Below are 17,064 nucleotides of genomic sequence, written 5' to 3' on the forward strand. Positions count from 1 at the left end.
TCTAAAATGCAGGGTGTGCATTTAATCACAAATGTCTTGTGTGTAGAAATTTTAAAAAGTCAGGTTTTATTTCATTGTAACTTAAACTAAAAACATAATCTAAGAAAAAATTGTCAAAAGCCTGTTTTTAGCTTGACGTTAGTCTCTATAATAATGTTGAAACACGGCCAAATGATTAGAACAAAAGCTACATCCAAGGTCAACTTATTAGAAAACCAACAGGTGACTGTGATTATATAGTTCACAGGTTAAGTCACGCTGATACACTACAGAGCTACATTTCTGAACACTTCCTGCTAATCATGCACTATATTTTTATCCTTTCTGTCCCTCCTCCCTCGTATTGAGACAGTGGACCTTATTTTGTTTGGCTCTACTAGAGAATGAAAAGAATTGCTTTCAAAACAATTAAAGTCAATTCAAAATATATATTTTTTGAGATCTCACAGTGCAGCTAGGTAAGTAAGGTGTGGCCTTGATCCCAAATTGAATGTTACAAAGGTCACGTGTGTTTAGATTTCCTTGCATTCAGTAAGTACACCTCTGTGTTGTAGCTTGTATTTGCAGTGATAGTGATTGTTTTCAATTTTCAATTTGATAAAAATGAAGGAATTAGAGGTATTAGAACAGGGGTGTCACACTCCAGGCCTCGAGGGCCGGTGTCCTGCAGGTTTTAGATCTCACCCTGGGTCAACACACTTGAATCAAATGATTAGTTCATTACCAGGCTTCTGGAGAACTTCAAGACATGCTGAGGAGGTCATTTAGCCATTTAAATCAGCTGTGTTGGATCAAGGACACATCTAAACAGCAGGACACCGGCCCTGGAGTTCGACACCTGTGTATTAGAACGTATGCATAAACAATTAGGTCCATAAATATTTGAACATTTAAAAATAAATTTATCAGTATTGTGATATCTGTCATCTTCAATTCAACAACAGGTTAAACAATATTGTTGCATCAACTGTTTAGAAAACCACAACCATTCTAGTGCTGGGATGTGATCACTTTACCCGTGATTCGAAATTTAAACACATGCTACTTCTACATTCATTCGGCTTTCCCCGAGGCCCTAAACACCGCGCGCTTCAACAATTCCCCACCGGCGAATCCACATCAACGTTTCAAGCGCTCACTTGCTTATACTGCAATCCTGCGGCGTGGACACGTGGGGAAGCTTAAATCTCGCTCACACTTTTTCTCCCTCAGTTATTTGTTATAACGAGTAGCTTCACAACCACGTCTGCGCCGTCTTACTAAAAGTCTGCTTATAGGTTAATATGGCAAAAATCCTCCAAGCTGTCAGCGTTGTGAAATCTTTGAGACAAGGATGCGTGTTAGGCAGAAACGTGGGGAACGCGGGCTGCCTGAGACTTCACACTGCAAAACTTTTTAGTGTCAAGGTAAGAAAGCAGAAGTGTGACCGATAAGGACTGTTGTCTGCGATAAATACAAGAACTGAACTGTTTTAAAGATCTCGCTGGAAGTAATTTACTTTATTCAGCCCTTGAAGTTCAGGAAAAAAATGCTGAAGTTTACAAACAACAGCTGATCCACATGGTGGCTGGCAAATAGGAATCCGTGCCAGATGGGGGGGTAGAAACTGCAAGTGTATTAAAATAAATGGTGTCAGGCATGCTTTGCATACGCCGAATACACACACGAGTATATTCGTTTCTATAAAACACACTGAGTTGTTTGTGGTAGAGCTGGACTTTTTTCACTGTGCAACATTTTAGTAAATTGGCGGATTTTTCAAGGCAGATTGGCGCGGTCATGGACAAGTGAAATTTTAGTGTGACAATTCGTAAAAGAAGTTGTAAAATGAGATGCTGTAAGTGGGAGAGATGTTCACATGCCTGTCTCGGCTAAAGTGGCAAACAGCTGCACAACTATGCACAACGTGTAAATCAGAAGGAGTGTTGCGTCATGCTTCAGATCTCTGATTGCAACATTCACGGAAAAGGCGAGAATTTTATTTGATTCGAGTCAGGGTTGTGGTAGATAAAGTACTAGTTTTTAAAATGACATGCATTAATTTGCTAAATAACGTTAGTAAGTAAATGCATTAATTGAGAAATTACATTTTTTTTTTTTAAGATCTTAAGGCTGTGAATAAATCGGTGGTATGCTAATATTTTTATATCTGTGACGAGTACGAGTAATATTGGTCACTGTTTTCCTGATGGCTATCTGGAGGACATGGTGCATCACACCAGCCTCTTTAATAATCTATGCAGCTGTCTCTCTCTCTCTTAGACACGTGTACGGATGCACTTTCTCACTCCTACACAACAGAAAAACAGATTTGTCTGTCTCAGCATTCGCAGTACAATTCACACAGGCCTGCAGTTTCAGCATGATGTCCCAGAGCGTCACTGGTTGCCGTTGCATCTAAACTCAAAATCTACAACACATCTATTTCAAAGTCTTTCCTTTGGTTCTTCCAAAGTCGCTTAATAAAAAGAGAATATATTATTTTGGGGTGTGATATTTTTTTTTACTTTACTTTTAACTCCCAGGCCCAGACAGCCCACCTGGTCTTGGAGGATGGCACCAGGATGAAAGGGATTTCTTTTGGGCATGATGCCTCTGTAGCTGGAGAGCTGGTCTTCAATACTGGTCTTGTGGGGTAAGAAGAAGAAATGCTGACTGAAATTATAACACCGTTAGATTTTTCTTTCTTTCTTTCTTTTGCATGGCACATTTCAACAATTACAGCACATATTTGAAGAAACACAAAGGCATTGACATCTGACATGAAACTTGCTTTTAATTTGATAACCTCTGCATCAGTCACATTTATATAGTTTTAAATAGAAGTGTGAGTTTAAGTGCATTTTCTAAAACCAATAAATCACTTCAATACAAATCTTTACAAAATGTTTCTATTTTTTTTCTACTTTAGGTATCCTGAGGCCCTGACTGACCCAAGTTATAGAGGTCAAATACTGACGCTGACATATCCTATTGTAGGGAACTATGGTGTGCCGAATACAGAGGAACTGGATGAGCTAGGCCTGAGAAAACATGTAGAGTCAGAACGCATTCAAGTAGGTAACTAAGGTGTGGCTTGTCTTACAAGCATGTCTTCATATTCCGTTACATTGAGTAATTATCTCTCAGACATAAACGCTTGTACAGTCATTCTTTTGTTTTTAATAATTGGATAGAAATCTTGTGTAAACAATGCCTGCCTCAAGTTTAGAACCCATGGGCATCACCAGACTAATGCAAACAAATATCATTTTCTCCCCTGAAATGCTCTGTTAGGCTTTTACTGCAACCTCCTTCAGTTGCTGCTTGTTTATGAGTCTCTCTCTGCCTTCAGTTTTGTATTTAATAACTGAATAACATGCTCTGTTGAGTTGAGATCAGGTGACTGCAGTTGGAAAATATCCCCTTTTTTTTTTTTTTTTTTTTTTTTTGTCTTGAGAAACTCTTGGGATGCTTCTGCAGTATGCTTGGCTCGTTATCCGTTTGCACTTAGAAGTTCTGTCCGATCACTTTTGAAGTATTTCGCTAATACGAGCAAATGCTATAGCCAATCCATTACAGCCAATTCAACTAGTGGCCTGATCCATTATAGGCGCTCCAGCAATACATGCCCATAACATTCCCTCCACCATATTTGACAGCTGATGTGGCATATTGGATCATGAGCTTTCTTTTCTTCTTCAAACTTTTCGCTTCCCATCTCTCTGTTACAAGTTAAGTTTTACCTGCCCAAAGAGCATGGGAAGGGTTTCCTGTTAAGTGTAACCAGTGGTTTGCAACTTGTTGCAAACGCTTTATTTGCATTCTTGAGGACATCTCTTGAATGTAGACTTTAACAGTGATATAGCTACCGCGTAAAGAGTTCTTGACTTGGATAGATGTGAAAGGTTTTACTTAATCAAGTGAAAAATAAACTCTGTGCTCATTCATTTTTGAAGCTTTCCGGTGTTGCTGAGCTGGTGGTGCGTTCATTCTTTTTAAGAATGTACTAGATTGTTATTTTTGGTCACTCTTAAAGTTTTTGATACATCTCAACCTCATTAAGGCTTCCTTAAATTGGCTTGGCATCTCTTTGTTCTTCATATTGAGATTTTCAGTGAATGGCTACTAAATTCACCTCTGGATCCTTTATGTGTTTGGCTTTGTGCACGGCTTCACTTGGCTATGAAAATGGTTGCCAGAAGGCAGTCAGTTTGCTTTTCAAGCCATAAATTGTCCAGATACTTATGGACCTAACTGCATATAATCCACCACAGTTTTCTCACTGATAACAATGTCAGCTGTTAATGTTGAATCATATTAGAGCTGCTTTAATTTTCCGGCAAATAAAGAATTAACACTGCAGTTGGCACTGACCACTCATGGCCATTTTCCTTTTTTTTTTTTTTTTTTTTTTTTTTTTTTTTTTTTACTTCACTGAATTTTTGTTTAATTACAGCTTGGGTTAAGTGGTTGAAGCATCAGGTCAGAATGGTTATTGTTATTGACTGACCCTTTTATTAAAACTGTGTGTAACTGCAGTTAATAGACTGGAGGGGTTTTAAATTGGACTTGGACATTTTTTCTAAGGCTCATACAATGCTTTGGTTTCTCTAGGTATCTGGTCTACTGGTTCAAGACTACAGCCACGAGTACAGCCACTGGAACTCTGTCAAGTCTCTGGGTCAATGGCTGCAAGAAGAGAAGGTTAGATTGCAAATTAGAAGCTGTGAGAATGCGTGAATGATGAATATGACTTTTCTGTTAATGTAAATCTTACCCTCCTCAAAAGGTTCCTGCACTGTTTGGGATAGACACCAGGATGCTGACCAAAGTCATCAGAGATAAGGTACCACAATTAGAAAGACTGTATCTGTTTCATGTTTAATAAATGAATGAGTCGATCAGTTTCTGATATATTTGGCTTGTGGTTTCTCTTAAGGGAACAGTTTTGGGGAAGATTGAATTTGATGGTCAGCCTGTTGACATAACTGACCCCAATCAGAAAAACTTAGTAGCAGAAGTTTCAACCAAGGTAACAACTGCCAGTTATTTTTTTTTATTTAACGATAATATCAGATTAAACTCCTTTTTGTTTAGATATTTTGAAATGGCACTAACCTTTTCTTGTCATGCCTCTATACTCACCAGGAAGTCAAAGTTTTTGGAAAAGGCAACCCAATTAAAGTGGTGGCTGTCGACTGTGGCATTAAACATAACATAATTCGACTGCTGGTTAAGGTGAGAGTTGCGTGAAACATCCTTGTTGGACTGTGTGCGTTCCATTTGGAGACCTTGTTTTTGTGACTTAGCCCCAAATGACCTTCTCTGCATAAACACGGAATAAAAAAGTCAGCGCTCTGTTACATGCTTTCTGCAACCTGACCTAGAAATTTTGAGAAAGTAAATCTGGGCCTAATGAGCTCCAGAAATGTAAAATTTGTTTGTGGCATGGAGATGGGTAAGAGAGTGGGTTTTCATCATGTTTGTACTCCAAGTTAATGACTTGTGATATTGGCGTTTAATTGGATTGGTTATAACATTATATTCATTGATTTGCTCTTATTCGTTACACTCAGCATTGACCCTTCTCTAGGTTTTCTTTTTGTTCTATTTTTCAGTATTTTTTTTAAATAACATTACATGTTTGGAGATTATAAACCATAAATGTCAGAGCTCTCATTATGACATTATGTCTATTTGGAGTTGTCTGTAGTTATTTTTACAGCTAGGGGGATAAAATGAATGCCATCTTCTGCTACTTTGATTTTACATTCATTTGACATTTTAAGTATACCCAGAAGATTACAAAATAACTACATTTGTGTTTTTGTGCAGCGAGGTGCAGAAGTCCACCTAGTGCCGTGGGACCAGGACTTGCTTAGTCTAGACTATGATGGCCTGTTCATATCTAATGGACCAGGAGATCCATCTCTGGCCAAGACACTCATCAATAACGTGCACAAGGTAGGATGCTTCACAAATGTTTATGGGAACTGAGAGACTTGAGTATTGATTTATGGATTTGCAGGTTTAACAAGGAACTAAAATTGTTGCAGAGCTCTATATCTATATAATATTTAATATTTGTTTCAACAATTTCTTTTCATAACTGTGTTTATAGCTCAATCATTGTTTCTGTAATAATATTTATTTTGTGAAGGTGCTGAAGAGCGATCGTCCCCAGCCAGTATTTGGGATCTGTATGGGCAATCAGATCACTGCACTGGCTGCAGGAGCCAAGTCATACAAACTACCTATGGGCAACAGGTGACCAATTTAACAGCCAATCATAAATATGATACAGCGTGCTGTATATGCTCTGCATTCAGATAAAGATTTCAGTCTAAAGTGTAACCTGTCCTACAGAAAATGTAATAAAATAGATGATGTGTTTTATTCATTTCTGTGGGTCCCCAGAGGCCAGAACCAGCCGGTGTTGAATGTGATGACGGGCCAGGCCTTCATTACCGCACAGAACCACGGTTATGGCATAGACAGCGAGTCCCTGCCCCCAGGGTGGGGCCCGCTTTTCATCAACGCAAATGATGGCACCAATGAGGTTGATTTCAGTCTGTGTGAATATTCAGTCTTTAACAGGACTTTTTTTCCTAGGCTTTGGCTATAAAAATAAAGAAATAAACAATTCTTTTACAGCAGTAACTGAAGCAAATACAGGGCTGTATGATGTTTACACTAATATTTTGGAAAGATGCATTTATTTTCGAAATGCTAACAGTATCTTTCATTTTTTTAAAATATATACATAATTTCCTGATTTTTATTTCACAATTTCCAGGGGATCATGCACAGCACTAAACCTGTTTTCACAGCCCAGTTTCACCCTGAGGCTAAGGGCGGTCCCACGGACACAGAGGTAATTAAAAAACTTGATGGTGCTGCATGAAGTACCTGAACACTATACTCCAGCTAATTAAAGTATATTCACAAAATGGAACTTGCGTAAAACTTTGAGCTCTATTCTAAAATAGTACTTGTGTAAATGTTGTGAATGGTTTGGAAAAGTGATGTGGTGTCCAGGTAGCAATAGTCAGTCAGACCTCAGAAGTCATCAGGTGCAGATCGTTTAACTGTTCTTAGAATCGGATCTAAGTAAGCTGAGGGTGATGTTAGTTACTGTGGTCTTGTTTGGAGAAAAAAAACTGCCTGCTCACCTAAGACCAATTACATCTGTGCATACATTTAAAACAATGACCTTTTTATTGAAACAGGACTTCCTCAATAGGTTTTTGTTTTGGTTTTTTTTTTTTTTTTTTTTTTTTTTTTTCCCTATTTCGCTGTTTTCACTGTCTTACAGCATTGTAAACCAACACTATTTTTCTTTTTTACCTTCTGTGTTAAACAGATTGAATTTACATCCAATGAAATGAGCTATACAAATAAAATTGCCATTGCCAATAAAAAAAAAAACAAAAAAAACAAAAAAAAAACCAAACACTTTTGCATAGCCCTGCGACAGACTGGCGACCTGTCCAGGGTGTACCCCGCCTCTTGTCCTATGACAGCTGGGATAGGCTCCAGCGCCCCCCGCAACCCTGAAAAGGATAAGCGGAAGCGAATGGATGGATGGACGAATGGGACACTTTTGCATTAGAAGATCATTTATTCAGCACGTTTGTCCTGATCTCAAAGATCTGTCACTTTAGTTAAATTGAATTCAGATTCCATGTACATTTTAGCCAGAATTTAGCATTTTGTTTTAACCAATATAGGGGTTTGGCTCCACAACGATTAACAGGAGACCATTAAAAAAACAATATCGTTAATATAATACTTAAACTGTGATTATAAGGCTTTTTTTTTTCTCCCCCACAGTTTCTCTTTGATGTCTTTTTGTCCCTGATCAAAAAAGGAAAGAATATCAGCATAGCGTCAGTCATGCCCATAAAACCCAGCATCCCTCCCAGGGCCCAGGTAGAGTATTTCACCCAGGTTGAGCAGGTTCAACTTCAAATATTCTGAACATAAGAGACTTTTATATCAGTCGTTTAGTGGAACCTGCTGTTTAAATGGTGCCAGTCACATCTTTTTGTGTCGACGCAGGTTTCAAAGGTGCTTGTACTGGGTTCTGGTGGCCTCTCTATTGGTCAGGCTGGTGAGTTTGACTACTCTGGATCTCAAGCCATCAAGGCCATGAAGGTAAGAGCATCTGGATGAATGAATCATTTCTGTAGCCAATTAATAATATTTTAATGGTTGTGAATGAAGGCATAGAAGTGTGTTTCATGTGACTTTGTGTAAGAGTCGATACAGACGTTTTGTTTTTTTTTTTTTTTAAAGTCATATTATATTATATCTCCTGTCTAAACACTGATGATGATCCAATTCGTCTGCATTTTAGTTCATGGACTTTTAAATGTGTCATTTATTCTGCTATACTGTCCTTATATCGGGTAGTTAAGATGCTGTAGCTTATTTCATCACGGATGAGCTTGGCAGCTTTTTCCCTAATTACATGGAACACTGGGATTTTAGTTTATCTAATTAAGATCTAAAAATGCTGAGCAGGCCCAGTTGATTGCGATTTTCTTTAATCAATATGGCAAGATGAGAATATTTAAATGATAATGAAAGATGGTTCATTATTTGGACACAGATGCAGGAGATTCACTAGCTAATACTGCTCAATGGACTACTGTGACTAAACTTGCATTTGGATTCAGCTCTGTAAAAAAGGCAAACGTAAAAGGAGTTTTTCATGGACAGAGCACATTTGATAACTGCAATTCTTGTGCATTATAGTTGGTATGCGTTGAAAAAACAGTAAATCCACCTTAGATAACTGCGACTTTTTGATAATTGCGTAGGGACCAACACTATAGTACTGCATAAACCGCTCACTTCAAGAAATAAAACATATTTGAGGAATTAGTGGAATTTAAAAAAAAAAAAAAAGAAAAAGAAAAAAAAGAACAGGCAGTGATCTGCAGAGACGTGAAAAAGGTTTATACCCAGATGAGTTCCGTGGAGGCCTGAGTGCTTGACCCCAACAATGAAAGCATTTGGTGCCACCGTGCTTATACTGTGGGGGGCCGTTTCGTGGCATAGGTTAGCTCCACTTATCCACTACAGGGAATGGTCACTGCAAATGAAAACAAAGTTGTACTGAGTGACCCCCTTTATCCTTGGATGTTACATTTTTATTCTTGTGTAAATACTCTCTTCTGTGATGACATAGGGCACAGCAATATGAATTTCATGCTGTGATATTTGCAGTCAGTAGATCTTAGCCCAATTAAATGGCCACGGGACATTTTGACCAACCTGTTAGAGGTCAGCCTGTAAAAGGAATATCTTTTTAAGGAATGGTTTTCTTTCCCTCAGTAGCATTCCAGAGACTTGAAAAATAAATGCCAAATTGCATTGATGCTGTTGTGCTGTGTCTTAGGTGTTTGCTTTGACTGTAATTTGTCACTATCTCTGGGCCCCATGTACCAATTTTTGAATGGACTTTTATGAAAAATAGAGGGAATCATTTTTTATATATAAAGTTTGGTAAAATAAATAAAATAAATAATAAAATATAAATGACAGCAATATGACTAATGATAAAATTAACTTTTATCTGAGATACATGACAGGCCTGGAAAACACTTTAGAACATCTAAAATGTCAGACATGCTGTACATGATGTATAAGTGTCACTGAAGACTTTTTGTCATGGGTGAGTTTGCTTTTAATAAATTCCCTTGCGGTCATACAGGAGGAAAACCTGAAGACGGTGCTCATGAATCCAAACATAGCCTCTGTTCAGACCAATGAAGTGGGCTCCAAGCAGGCTGACTCAGTCTACTTCCTGCCTGTCACACCAGAATTTGTAACTGAGGTCATCAAGACAGAGCGTCCAGACGGCATCCTGCTCTCGATGGGTGGACAAACTGCACTCAACTGTGGTAAGATGTGCACAGTTGCTTGCTTAGTATGTGTAACTGACCAAAGGGAATGAAAAATGCAAATAATGTGTCCCTCTGAAATGCAGTTCAAATGTTACGTCTAAGTCTTCTATTATATTAAAAACCTTTTACCTTAAAAAGGTAAAAGATATAATATAAATGTGTTATATATACATATACATGTATGTGTATAATTTATTTAGACATATCTTTTTTTTGTGTTTAACCATGCATCTGTAATTTGTTTTCAGGGGTAGAGTTATTCCAGCGTGGGATCTTGGACCAGTATGGGGTGAAAGTCCTTGGAACCCCTGTGGAGTCCATAATGGCAACAGAGGACAGGCAGCTTTTTGCTGACAAACTAATGGAGATCAATGAGAAAATTGCACCTAGTATTGCTGTTGAGTCGGTAAGGACCCATGTCCAGTTGTTGAAAAAAGTGTTCTTGAGCGATACGTTTGGTAACTACGTATAGAAGATACCAAAATATCCTGTCAGCTTGTGGTCTACCACTAGTTCCTTGATTCCAGCATTTTGTTAGCGTAAAAAAAAAAAAAAGGTCATTGAAGTTACTTATATCGGTGGTCTTGTGTTTGTAATAGTTCTATGGTGGTTTAAAGCCCGTATCAACAGTTTTTGTTATGGGAAGCGTAACGTTTATGTGCATCCTTCAGGTGTCTGATGCATTACGAGCAGCAGAGCAAATAGGCTACCCGGTGATGTTGCGATCGGCCTACGCTCTGGGGGGTCTAGGCTCTGGTCTGTGTGCCAATAAAGAAAAGCTGGAGGAAACTGCCCAGAAGGTCAGAAAAAGCAGACACTTATCAATAGCTAATGGGTTTTTTTTCTCACTGGTCCTTTTTTCTCCAGGCATTTAAGCAAACATTCAAAATCTTTTGTCCAAATCAATCAAAACCATCAATCAGAGCATTTATACCTAGGCGCTTACCATGTTTTTCCCTCTTTTTATACCTTTTCTCGAGTTTACAGCATGAACCTGCACAGAAATAATACCTTTTTGAAATTGTTCAGATACATTTCTTTGGTCCTGTGCCAAGAAAGGAATAGTTTGCTGTTGCTAAGCAACATTCTTTTGTGCTCTTCCCCTTTTCAGCATTATGTCTGACAGCTCAATTGGTTCTAATCTATGATCACAGGCTTCAAAATGAACCGCTTGTGCCAGACTGTTAGATTGGTGCGTGCGTGCTTTTTTTTTTTTTATATGCTTAATGTTTGTGCTCTTTTTAAGTATTTCTTTGAAGCTTACTTTAGTTATTCATTTATTTTTGCTTTCATTTGGAAGTTTCAATGGCAAGTGCATTGGTACCAATTATACTCAGCAGCTGTTCACCTGGTTTGTATCAAGGGCAGTTCACCAAGACAAGAATGCAAAAATAAAAACCCCAAGGTAGACAGTCCTTTAACCTGGTCTGGCCTTGTCTGTTATCAAAAAGAGTTTGATAATTGTTTCGGTGCAAACTGTCCTAAAAGATTACTACATTTAGTTTGATTCAACAAAGCATCTTAGCTATCGACAAACTAGAAGGACTGTTTGCAGTGAAACAATTCTAACCCTTATTTTGATAACTGACAAGGACAGACCGGGTATAGGGCACATTTATCGCATTCTGAAAAGCATCTTTTCTGTGATTGTCACTGTGGAAGTTTGCATTACAAAGATAAAAAGACCAAAAATCCTTACTACACAAAACACATACTTTAGTTTGATACATTTCAGTATGGATATCCTGCATTTACTTCTACTACTAACTACTTAAACTTACTTACTTAAACTTAATATATAGGTATTAATTTCTTTCTGCTTCAGATTGATGATTGTAGTGAAACGCACATCTAAATTGTTTAAGCTGTTTATGTATCGTAGGCTCTGGCCATGAGCAATCAAATCCTCGTGGAAAAGTCTTTGCTTGGCTGGAAAGAGGTGGAATACGAGGTGGTACGAGACGTTGCTGATAACTGTGTCACCGTCTGCAACATGGAGAACTTCGATCCACTGGGCATCCACACAGGTAGGCACTAATCTGTGGCCCTTTTCATACCATGAAAGGCTCTTTCTTATTATTTTTGTCAAAATTTTTTATGTTCTGCTACATTTCATTAAGATCTGTATGTCTCTCTCTCATTCTCCATATCTTTGAGCACACTTCACCTGTCTTTTGAGGTTTTTTTTTTTTTTTTTTATATTATTAAAGCTTCTGCAGAAGGATCATTGTGCTCTGACACACAAATTATTATGTGCAGGTCGATAAAGTACTGCACTCAGAGGTATTTACTGGTACTCCATTGGGAGCCAGCACAATAAGGACATACTGACCTTGAAGATGGACAGTTACAAGAGCACACTGGTTGAAACTAACGACACAGTTGCTCCCTATTCACCTGGCATAAACGTAAAACATTGACGCAATGACAAAAGAGAGATATTTGTTTCCCAGAGTATTGATGAATAAAAAAACTAAAGATAATCAAATTTCTGAGAGTAAACAAATTAGAAGTTAGGTCAAGTTAAAGTTCGGTTGGTTAACTGTTTTCTCTGGCTTAGTTCAGAGCCGGGCTGAAGATGAGTAGCAATCGCTGGGTCTTCCCTTAGGGATTATGCGGTCTGCAGGCCTCAAATTATATTATTGTGGTCATTCAGGTAGTTTGGCAGTCTAGCCAGATTTGATGGAGCAATGCTGGTCGGCAGCAAGCAGCTGTTGGTCACTGGATAATTTGTACATATGCCTTTATTGGTTGTGATCCAATAAACTGAAGGTAAATGAACAATTTGACATACAGTGAGTTGTATAAAGAATAACATTTTAAATTTACTCCTGCTCACCAGCTCTCTCTCTCGCTCCCGCGCTCTCTCTCTCGCTCCCGCGCTCTCTCTCTCGCTCCCGCGCTCTCTCTCTCGCTCCCGCGCTCTCTCGCTCTGCCTAAGAGGTCTTACCGACACATGTAGCTCAAATCAAAGCCTCTGTGAATTCTCATGGTTCAGTCACAGTTTATCTTAAAATAGTTATGCATGTCTTTGGAATTACAGCAACATAATTTTATTGTATTTTATGTTCATTTTCTTTTTACTCTTGGTAGTAATATATGGTAGTGTAAATTGGTAGTGATATACTGAAATATATAAAGAATTGTAGGGACTGGCAGGATTACAGAAATATTAACCATTTTAATAGAAAAATTTTAAAATAAAATGATGATGATGATGATGATGATGATGATGATGATGATATTAATAATAATTCAATAAAGCCAATGCAGTCTGTCCACTTGTGGTATGCAGGCTTATGTTGGGTGCATAAACAGATGTCTGTGTTTTTGCGCAGCTCTTTATTGACCTGCACATACTTTGCGTGTCCGTTCACGCTGATCCTTCTGCAGAATTTGGGAGGATCCTCCCAAATTCCACTGCAATTCAGATTTGTCACTTGAGATTATCCTAACGCCAATCTTGTGGTGTGCTAGTTTATAAGATTAAGGTGTTTTATCCTTTCATTTTACCTTACCGTACTGAAGTGCAAGCAGTGTTCTTCATGCTGTCTGAGCTGTCACAGGAAGTCTGATTTTGATAACCTCTGTACATTTGCCTGTCCCACCTCTTAAACATCACAGTCAGATTTTCCAGGTCCTCTGGCTGTTCCTTTCCATGTGAATCCATAATGCATACACATGTCCCAAACTAACAGAGTACTGGTGTTCTACAGATCATTGTATAGTTATGCTTATGTAATTAGATGCAAAACACGTGTGATTTACATTTAGCATGAGATGCTGTATGATTGTAACTACAGGTGTGTAATTTGAATTGATTAAAAAAAAAAACCACTCCCTTTGTCAATTCAGAAATGATTGTCATTGAGTCATTGGGAGGTGATACAATTTATTTGAATCATTGACATTGAAGTGAAAATGAACGGTTGTGCACTCAGTTGTAGACGTTCTGCAGAGCTGTTGTCCTTGTCCTATTTTGGTAGGAGAGCACAGAGTATCAATATTTTGAGGAAAAAAGTGTTGGGTTTGAGTTCTGCTCTTATTGCCAGCATTGAGGCTGGTTTAAGTGCTTCTCACAAAGTCCATTGTATAAACAGGCAAACAGGTGTGTTTTCAATTTAAAGACACACCTTTTTTTGGTCTCATGGCTTTTTTGTTTTCCTCTAAAAATGGATAAGAAAAACATGAGCTGACTGTAAATAATTTTTACAGTCTCTAATGTTTTAAAATTATTGTATGTAAAAGTTTCTCTAATTTAAAAAACAAAAACAAAAAAACCCCGCTACAACCACTCCATGGCTTTTAAGTGACACGTTTACTTTTTCTGTCACTTTCACTTAACTAAAGCCAAGTTTAGATATATATATTTATTATTCGTTAAAGCGAATCTTAGTCTGAACAACTTCTGAACAACACTTCTTTTACAGGTGACTCCATTGTGGTGGCACCAAGCCAGACATTATCCAATGAGGAGTACCATATGCTCCGTGAAACTGCCATCAAGGTGGTACGTCACCTTGGCATTGTTGGCGAATGCAACATCCAGTATGCCTTACACCCATCTTCTTTGGAGTACTGCATTATTGAGGTGAATGCACGGCTATCGAGAAGCTCAGCTCTTGCATCCAAAGCAACTGGGTAAGTTGACACCTGAAACAGGCTCTTTTAAGGCAGAGTTATGAACTCATGTGGCAGAAGGTAAAGTTTACAAATAAAAATGCACGTTAACACATCAAGAAATCTTAGATATTTATGTATGACAGACTATTGAGGTAATAAAACATTAATTTTACACTATACTCACTTTTTAACCTTTTTTTTTTTTTTAAAAAAACAAAAATTATGTTCTTCTATATTCTTGCACTTTTGCCCATCGTTATTTGATTTTGGTCTCCCTGCACTCCGGTTCTGGTTCCATAGTTACCCCTTGGCATTTGTGGCTGCTAAGCTGGCTCTGGGAATCCCCCTGCCTGAGATCAAGAATGCTGTATCAGAGAAGACCACAGCCTGCTTTGAGCCCAGTTTAGACTACATCGTCACCAAGATTCCTCGCTGGGACCTCGACCGCTTTCACGGCATGTCTCGTGAAATAGGCAGTGCCATGAAGAGTGTAGGAGAGGTGGGGCTAAACATTTAACCGCTCACTCATTTACTCAACGTTCTGGCAAGCCAATGATTCCATCGTGTGTTTTCTTCCTTTGCATCCAGGTGATGGCAATAGGCCGTACGTTTGAGGAGAGTATGCAGAAGGCCTTAAGGATGTGTCATCCATCAGTAGATGGCTTTGTGCCCCGGCTGCCACTCAAGAAGCCGTGGTCCGACACCCACGATCTAGAACAGGAGCTGGCTGTGCCCTCCAGCACCCGCATCTTCTCCCTTGCTAAGGTACAATTATTCTTCATTACATTAATAATAATTGACACTCACTATAGGTTGCTCATTAAAATCACATTTTGTAGTGTTGCTGAAAAAAAAGTCCCCGCATGCCTAGCTATGAATGCTTAATCCTGTGGCTGTACTCGTCATTTAAATTTCGATTCAGTTAAACAGAGCTGACAGTATGGCTCTTCAAATATATTCCAGAGACAGGAAAGATGAATCACGCAAAAATATACTGCTATGTGTCTGTAGCTTTCCTCATAGAAGCAGATGAAGGTGAGACAGCACTTATAGGCACAGGGTTGAGCTCTATTTTTCAGGCACAAAGATCTTACAAGGTGAAAAACATCTATGGCTCCAGCATATGAACATGCTTTTCATCACCGGCAGGGAGGAGAGCTGAATAAGGTCGTGTCAGTGTCAAGACCTCTGACTGTGTGAGCTTTGTGTGCCGAAGGTGTAGATGGATCAATTTCCTTAAGTATTGAATGAGATCATTGAGGTGGTGACAGCGTCGGGGATTGATGATCCACATTTGATCTCTAGTCTGTTACATGAGTCTGTAATGCTGCAGGGTGGTCAGCATAGCTACTGTCACTCAAAGCTAAACTGCCTGCTATCCACATGATATCAGACTGTTGGAAGCTCAAACAGTTTGAATGGTTTTAGTTTTACACCTGTACATCTTGGGGCCATTTACTTTGTTGTGTGTAAAGCAAAAACAAATTGCATCAACTGTAAGAGACTTACAGCCAGATGTAAAGGTGCAAGATATAACACAACACGACACATTGCAACACAACACAGTAACTTAACTTAGTAATAAAATGAAGAATAAGTGTATATGTATTGCACACTGTTATTATTGCAAATTAATTATTATTGCACCTTGTTTTTTTTATAAATATTATTATTGTTGTTGTTAACACCCCCCCCCCCCCCAAAAAAAAAAAAGGTTCAGGGAGGTAGCCAATCAGGTCAGCTGTTAGCACTGCTTAGGGCTATTGCCCTGTTGTAAAAGCTGTCCTTTAGTCTGTACTTGTAATTTTGTTTTCTAAATTCAAACATACTTTTACCATTAAAGACTGTCCTTTTTTTTTTTTTTTTTTTTTTTTTTTGTGTGTATATTCATAGCACTCCTTCTGCATTTCATGCATGTGTTATTTTCAGACATATGGGGGTTATGTTACACCCCCCCCCCCCCCCCCAATCAGTAATGATCTAGTACGGTATTCACTTGGGCGTAACTTAGCTAATTAACCAATACCTACCTATTATATGTCAGCTGACCTATCTATGAAGTTTTGACTGGTTAATTTGAATTTTTTTCTGTTTCCTGTCTTGTATTTAAGCAATTTTTTTTTACAATGTTTTACTATGACCCTGATGAACCCGAAACGCGTTGGTCAATTATTAAAGTTGTTCATCTTCCCTCAAGTGTTGCTGGAGTTCCTGCTTTGCGAATTCTTTCATCCTCTCCATGCACCTTGGAAGCAGGTGAAGTTGTGCCAGAATTTTTTTTTTTTTTTTTTTTTTTTTTTTTTTTTTTTTTGGCTGCACTTTAGTCTGTTTGTCCAGGACCTCAGCAGCCTGAATCTCTTGCCAGACGACAGCAGCTTAAACACCCAGTGTCCTTGGTATGCACAGTCCTGTAGGATGCTGCGTGCCCTCTTGAGACAGCGAGTGCTGTACAGGTCCTTCGGGAAGGGAAGAGGATGCCTAATGATTTTTTTTTTTTTTTTTTTTTTTTTTTTTTTTTTTGGGCCATATTAATGACCTTCTGGAC

General features: G+C 38.4%; 1 protein-coding gene across 1 annotated transcript in view; it reads left to right on the top strand.

Annotated features, from left to right (window-relative positions):
• The first annotated feature begins 1,142 nt into the window (after window positions 1-1,142).
• Window positions 1,143-17,064, top strand: part of cps1 (carbamoyl-phosphate synthase 1, mitochondrial) — a 62,155-nt gene continuing 46,233 nt past the window's right edge. Inside the window, exons 1-20 of the mRNA XM_084908152.1 lie at window positions 1,143-1,406; window positions 2,526-2,635; window positions 2,912-3,056; window positions 4,597-4,686; window positions 4,772-4,828; window positions 4,922-5,014; window positions 5,131-5,220; window positions 5,818-5,946; window positions 6,143-6,249; window positions 6,400-6,541; window positions 6,779-6,856; window positions 7,816-7,914; window positions 8,044-8,139; window positions 9,704-9,893; window positions 10,145-10,302; window positions 10,568-10,696; window positions 11,779-11,923; window positions 14,327-14,537; window positions 14,820-15,018; window positions 15,108-15,284. Of these exons, the coding sequence (XP_084764278.1) occupies window positions 1,284-1,406; window positions 2,526-2,635; window positions 2,912-3,056; window positions 4,597-4,686; window positions 4,772-4,828; window positions 4,922-5,014; window positions 5,131-5,220; window positions 5,818-5,946; window positions 6,143-6,249; window positions 6,400-6,541; window positions 6,779-6,856; window positions 7,816-7,914; window positions 8,044-8,139; window positions 9,704-9,893; window positions 10,145-10,302; window positions 10,568-10,696; window positions 11,779-11,923; window positions 14,327-14,537; window positions 14,820-15,018; window positions 15,108-15,284 (2,568 nt within the window). The 5' untranslated portion in view covers window positions 1,143-1,283. The remainder of the gene's footprint in view (window positions 1,407-2,525; window positions 2,636-2,911; window positions 3,057-4,596; window positions 4,687-4,771; window positions 4,829-4,921; window positions 5,015-5,130; window positions 5,221-5,817; window positions 5,947-6,142; window positions 6,250-6,399; window positions 6,542-6,778; window positions 6,857-7,815; window positions 7,915-8,043; window positions 8,140-9,703; window positions 9,894-10,144; window positions 10,303-10,567; window positions 10,697-11,778; window positions 11,924-14,326; window positions 14,538-14,819; window positions 15,019-15,107; window positions 15,285-17,064) is intronic.

The sequence above is a fragment of the Perissodus microlepis genome, chromosome 16, assembly GCF_051167445.1.
Source record: "Perissodus microlepis isolate ML-2025 ecotype Zambia chromosome 16, ASM5116744v1, whole genome shotgun sequence".
NCBI classification, from domain to species: domain Eukaryota; kingdom Metazoa; phylum Chordata; class Actinopteri; order Cichliformes; family Cichlidae; genus Perissodus; species Perissodus microlepis.